Source organism: Sinocyclocheilus anshuiensis, unplaced genomic scaffold (assembly GCF_001515605.1).
Source record: "Sinocyclocheilus anshuiensis isolate Anshui unplaced genomic scaffold, SAMN03320099.WGS_v1.1 scaffold1031, whole genome shotgun sequence".
Taxonomy (NCBI): domain Eukaryota; kingdom Metazoa; phylum Chordata; class Actinopteri; order Cypriniformes; family Cyprinidae; genus Sinocyclocheilus; species Sinocyclocheilus anshuiensis.
In genome coordinates this window covers 595,624-602,332 of record NW_015542633.1, presented here as the reverse complement: position 1 = coordinate 602,332, position 6,709 = coordinate 595,624, and the positions used below count along the sequence as shown (strand labels likewise).

Here is a 6,709-nt window from a genome sequence, read left to right as displayed (position 1 = left end):
AGAAAGGTCATCAATGAACAAACTCTGCTGACCTCTGCTGGAGGGTCAAGCCAGGCGCTAACCAAAACTAGAGAACTAGTTAATGCCACTCAAACCGAGTAACCTTTCAGAATCAACGTCTGTAGGACTGCATGTAAATCTACAACTACCTGAAAAGCTTTTATGAAATGTATTAACTTATGCATACGACTGCACGGAATGTTTGTGACCATAAATGCATTAAAATTTTATGGATTTGCATAAGTTACAGTATGTTCAGACTACTCTGAAGTTTTGTGAGCTTCCATAAAAGCAAGTACTTTATTATAATTAAAAATAAATATAATAATTAATATTAAAAATAAAATGTTAATATTTAAACAATAAATCTTGTGCAATTACTCGGCATCTGTAACAACGAACGACTTTGAACTCTGAATAAACAAAGAGAAATAAATAAATGAGATTACAATAAATAAGTAGAATAATAACTTAATTATGCATCAAAAACATTTAAAAAATAGATTAAATAAAAATAAGTTTATATAGATTTAATTACATTATAAAAAGCTGAATAATAAATAACAATTAAGACATATTAAAGAGAATGAATAAACAATAAAGAGAAGTAAATGAGATTACAATAAATAATTAGAATAGTAATTATACATTAAAAAAAATTTGATTCAATAAAAATACGTTTATATAGATTTAGATTATAAAATAAACTGAATAATAAATAACAATTAGACGTATTAAAGAGAATGAATAAACACAGAGAAATAAATAAATGAAGTTACAATAATTAATTAGAATAATAAATAATTACATGAAAAAGATTAAATTAAAATGCATAATTCAAATAAATACATTTAAATAAATAAAAACAAACTCAATATCCAATCAAAATCAAGAGCATTGACATTATAGAAAATGAAACCTCATGTGGATAAGAAAGCACATAACACACGTCTGTCTTTAAATAATATTTTTATTATCACAGAAGCTGTATATGTACCACTACAGAGGAGAACGAGGCTCCAAACGATGCGAGAAATAAACGATAGAGGAACGCGAGTAACAGCACAGCGACACACAACGAAACCCAAACACGCTTCTGATATACAAAATCAAGACCGAGAGCTTTGGATGCGTCGACTTCGTTTCCCATCAAGGTTTGTACCAGTCGAGTCGCATTCAGAGAGAAATCAATCAATCACACGTTAAAGATTCATCACGATTCACTCCAAAACGTGTCTGAAAAACTACAAACGGCATTCCGAGGTAAAAACGGACCGTAAACGTTGAACGCCTCAGAAACCTACAATCACGGGCTTCAACATTAGAGGGTTAGTTCAGCTAAAAATGAAAACGCTGTCATTAATTACTCAGCATCGTGTCGTTCGAAACCCGTAAGACCTTCGTTCATCTTCGGAACACGATTTAAGATATTTCTGATGAAATCCGAGAGCTCTCTGAGCCTCCATAGACGGCAAGGTAACTACCACGATCAAGGTCCAGAAAAGTACCAAGATGATCGACAAAGCAGTCCGGTGTGACATCAGCGGTTCAACTGTGAAGCTACGAATCTACGAGAATACTTTTTCGCGCAATGAAAACAAAAATAACGACTTTATTCCACATTTTCGTCTCTACTGCGTCACTTTGGACGCGGGTTCACGACACGAGAGCGTGTGCCTGCGCTGACCCAGATCCGGCGAAAATTTGGAATAAATTCGTTATTTTTTATTCTCGTAGCTTCACAGTTGAACCGCTGATGTCACACCGGACTGCTTTGTCTTGCCGTCTATGGTGGCTCAGAGAGCTCTCAGATTTCATCAGAAATATCTTAAATCGTGTTCCGAAGATGAACGAAGGTCTTACGGGTTTCGAACGACACGATGCTGAGTAATTAATGACAGCGTTTTCATTTTTAGCTGAACTAACCCATTAAAGAGCAGAAATAAACATCCAATCAAATGCAGAAATGACCTTTTGTACATTCCAGATAATCAAACATTGTAGAAACAAAAACACAAGCATTAAAAGCAAACCGATTCACTTGACGAACGAGTCAAACAGCACGCCAACGACTGCGCGGGTCCGTCTGAAGCCTGTAGACGGAGCGCGTCTGATGAAGGAATGAGAGGAGACTAATCTTCGTCCGAGGAATCCCTGTCAAAGTTGTAGGCCATGAAGAGAACGTCAGGTCGAGCGGGGACCAGAGCGTGGCCCGGTTTCACCATCTCAAAGCCCAGAAAGCTGAATGTACGCACCAGTTTCACTAGAAGAGGAACACACACACACACACACACACACACACACACACACACACACGTCAGTGCAGCACACGCATGAGAGACGGAGGTCTGAGCAGAGTCTGACATACCACGATCGTCCCTGTTCTTATAGAAGCAGACGAACACACTGACGACTTTCAGATGTTCTTCAGCAAACTCCAGCAGAGAGACGAAGCTGGAAACAGCAGAAACACACAAGCGCTTCGGGATTAATACGATAAATCAACTAGATTTGTGCTGAACGGCAGTCTAGATGCCATGGAGGAGCCCCATCCTAACGTGTATAAGAATTAAGCATTAAAATGTATAAAAACCCAAATTATACTGTGAAAAAAGCTATAAATACCTGTAAAATGTTATTTGGAAAAATCACATTTTTTTCTAGTTATAGTACTTTAAAAAAAAATGTTTTTAATCTAATTTGTATTCTATATTTAATGTCAAATTTGTATTTATTTTTATTCAAATTTGTATTTATTAATTTAAATATTTTAAATTTATTTTAATCTAATATTTAATTTTAATGTACTTTATTTAATTTCTTATTTATTTTAAAATAATTTATATTAGATATCTTTATGTACTATACTACATTATGTATTATTTACCATTTAATATTCTATTTCTATTTTAATCTAATATTTCATTTTTTTATCTAATTATATTTTTAGTCTATTTTTTTCATTATTTCAATCTAATTTATCCAATTTGTATTATTTATTAATTTAAATCTCACTTTTACTAATTATTTTAATATAATACTTTATTTCTATCATATATATTATTTTGCTGTAATATTTTATTTTAATTTTTTTAATTACATTTAAATTTATTTAAAATTAAAATTCAATTTATTTTAATTTCATTTTTTATTATTTATATTTCATCTTTCATTTTTATTGATTTCAACTTTTTAAATTTATTTTACTCTTATTTTTTTTATTTTCCCTTTTTTCTCTCTCTCTAAACATTTCCACGGACCCCCAGCCCTCCCTTGTGGCCCCTAGAGGTCCCAGGCCCCTGCTCTAGATGTTGTGGGTGGTTGTCAGGGTGTTGCTATGGTGGTTGCTAGGCGCTCACCTCTCTTTGCTGCCCTCTGGAAACGGTTCGCAGGGAATCTCCACGAACAGGCCGGGGCCTCGAAGCACCGCCTCCCATTTGATCGCCCGGGAAACGGTGGGCCAGCTCTGAAAGTGCAGTATCCGGGGGCAACCGGCCCCAGCAGGCTCTTCGGTCACAGTCAACTTCCTGTCCTGTGGAGCCAATCAGAAGACGTGTTTGTTAGGGACACACAGACACAGGATACAGTATATTCCTGAGCAGCAGAGTGTATAGTGTGGTATGTAGCGTGTAGTGTGCAGTATGTAGTATGCAGTGTGTAGAGAGTAGTATGTAATGTGCAGTAAGCAGCGTGTATAGTGTGGTATGTAGCGTGTAGTGTGCAGTATGTAGCTTGTAGTGTGTAGAGAGTAGTATGTAGTGTGCAGTATGCAGCGTGTATAGTGTGGTATGTAGCGTGTAGTGCGCAGTATGTAGTATGCAGTGTGTAGCTTGTAGAGTGTAGTATGTAGCGAGCAGTATGCAGTGTATAGAGTGTGGCTTGTAGTGTGCAGTGTGTAGATACTCACTGAGTACAGCTGCGGTGGTGCCGCTGTGGATGTGTGATCCCGTGCTCCATTCCCTCGCCCACCTGGGATCTTCAGAGGTGGGTGAGGGGCATCAGGAGCACCACAGAGGCCCTGGACCAGTGGAACTACTACAGCACAGAGACAGACTGAGGAGAAACACAGAAATACAACATCACCACAGACACAACACACACACAGCAGAGGAAGTCGATCAGCCGAGACACACACTGCTCTATGAGCGTCAACAGGAATTACACACACATTTTTACAAACATTAGCTGCCAGGAAAAGACAACCTACATTTCAGAGCTGTTTTTTTTTCTTCCCAAAAAACATTGGGTAATCTAAAGTCATTTATAAAATGTAAGAAATGTGCTTCTTTTTATGTGTATGGCATTTCCCTACTATTAGCAATATTAACTAAATAAACAAAAATAAATACAAATTAGATTAAAATAAAAAAAATTATACACATACAGTACAAGTAGAAAAAACTTAATAAATATAAATGAGAAACTATTATAATTTTTATTAATATTTTATAAATTAGAATTTATTTTTATATTTTGTATTTTAATTTTTATTTAGTTAAAATGCTAGTAATTTTGTTGTGTTTTGACGTTTTTATTTGGGGTGGGGTTAAATGCCTATATTATTTTTTTTAATTAATTTTCAGTTTTTTTACTATATCAAGTTAAACTAAAAAATGTTGCCTTGGCAACTAGTAAAACATTTTTGTATGGTTAGTTTTACTTGATACTAATCCTGGTAATAGAAACTAAATATTGTCCAAATATGATTTTACGTGCATGCATGCATGCATATAATAATCCCAAATAATATCTTTTTTATAGTCCACAAAATTCAAAGGTAAATGCAATGTTCAGCTTATATCTTTCCAACCCTTCTCAAACAGACAAACCCCGTGTAGTATTCTGTAGACACTTAATAATGGTTATTGATACAATTTAGTCATTTTTCACACTTTGTCCCAATAGATATTACAAAAAAGCAGGAAGAAGAGACAGAACAGTGAATATTTCTTACCTTATCGCAACATAAATAAATAAATAAATATAAATACCACAAACATTTCACGTTCTTTTCAAGGTCACATGCAATCAAGCCACAAAACGCGATTAATAAAGTCATAAAACATTAATGTGCAATAGACGTGGCTGTTGCATAAGATCTCATCTAACCTCATTTCTAATCTAATTTAAAAAACACGAAATAAAACACAGTACAACACTATGTGACTAAACACATTTGAATAACTAAACGCATGTCGGCGCGATCAAAGGCCCGAGGCGGATGACGTCACGACGGCTTCTGTGACGTACGTGCGAAAACGAGGCCTTCGACGTCAAAGCACAGAACAACACGACTTTATAACGAAATCAACACAATAAGAGCGTTAATCAATCGAAAATATAGTTATATACCGCCGAGTGTACAATTAGAGAACAATCGGGTGTGTGAACGGGCTGTTAAAGGCCTGGAAGTCTCTCACCTTCCCATCATGTCGTTAATACTGTTACTGAGCGCCTCCATGATGCTGCTAGCTTCACACGGTTTATTTCCTTCTTTCTCACGGGCAAAGCAATGACTGTTTAGGATCCGCTGGAGGTTGGATTTTACCATCCGGCCTCGGGAGAGTTCACGGCGGCCTGTGTGCGCTCGTCTGCGGTCGGCAATAAGTGAGGAGCCGAGAGGCGGAGACGCGACAAACACACGATCCGCGCTACTACGGCGAAGGCGCGGCTCATGAATATTCATCGAGCCGTAATGGCGTCCGGCAGCGATAGGCGCCGCGCGTCCCGTCACGTGGTTCATTAATATTCAAAAGCGAACGCTTTTAGCGAATCGGCTCGGTTGAATGTGCGAGCGTGTGCCTGCGTCATTAATATTCATGAGCTGATCCTTCGCTATAGTACGCGGACGGGACGCGCAGAGGCGTTTGTTCAGCGAGTGGAAAATTACTGAGAGGAAGCGGATGGCATTTTGAGGCGTGAATGTGTTATGATGTTTTGACACTTTATTTATGTGCATTTGAGACGGTGAAGGTCACGTGGTTGTCACAGAGAACGTTTAGAAAAGATTCATCTATCAAAACAAGTACTAAATGCATTAATTAAAAATATTTCAGTGTAGTCATAGTAAATTCATGCACTTCAAATACATATTTTTAAATAAATGTTATTACTTCATTATATATGTGTGTGTGTGTGTGTGTGTGTGTGTGTGTGTGTGTGTGTGTGTGTGTGTGAGTGAGTGAGTGTGAGTGAGTGTGTGTGTGTCTGGAATCACCGGGCAGATTTGGGGGAATCCAGCCAGACATTTTCTCTGCAGAATCCAAAGTTGAACGTCCGTGAGCCAAACAGCAGACAATCAGGAGTGAGTCAGAGCGGCTTTGTAATGAGACTTTGAACATTGTTATCAGTGAATCTTCAGCACTTCATCCTCATGTGTTCATGTACTTTGACCAGGTTCACCTGCCAACAAATCAGTCAAATCACACGTCCAGATCAGTCACTCCCAATCATTTAATGCTCAAGGCCCTAAACACTCAATAGCAAAAATATCTCCACCTACTTCAACTTAAAAACTTAAATTCATCTGCTGCCTGAAATTATATTAAACTGACTTTAAAAATTGAGTTTAATATAAAAAAAACAAAAAAAAAAACAGATTTGTAGAAATGTAGCACTGCATCAGTGTCTCAGTAATGGATGCTCTGCAGTGAATGGGTGCCGTCAGAATGAGAGTCCAAACAGCTGATAAAAACATCACAATAATCCA

General features: G+C 37.0%; 1 protein-coding gene across 1 annotated transcript; it reads right to left on the bottom strand.

Annotated features, from left to right (window-relative positions):
- Positions 1–1,855: 1,855 nt before the first annotated feature.
- oaz1b (ornithine decarboxylase antizyme 1b) lies at positions 1,856–5,667 on the bottom strand. The gene is given in 6 exon segments (XM_016494258.1): positions 1,856–2,263; positions 2,369–2,454; positions 3,360–3,532; positions 3,908–4,000; positions 4,002–4,053; positions 5,421–5,667. Coding segments are annotated over 6 exon segments (666 nt in total). The 5' UTR covers positions 5,552–5,667; the 3' UTR covers positions 1,856–2,132.
- Positions 5,668–6,709: the final 1,042 nt, after the last annotated feature.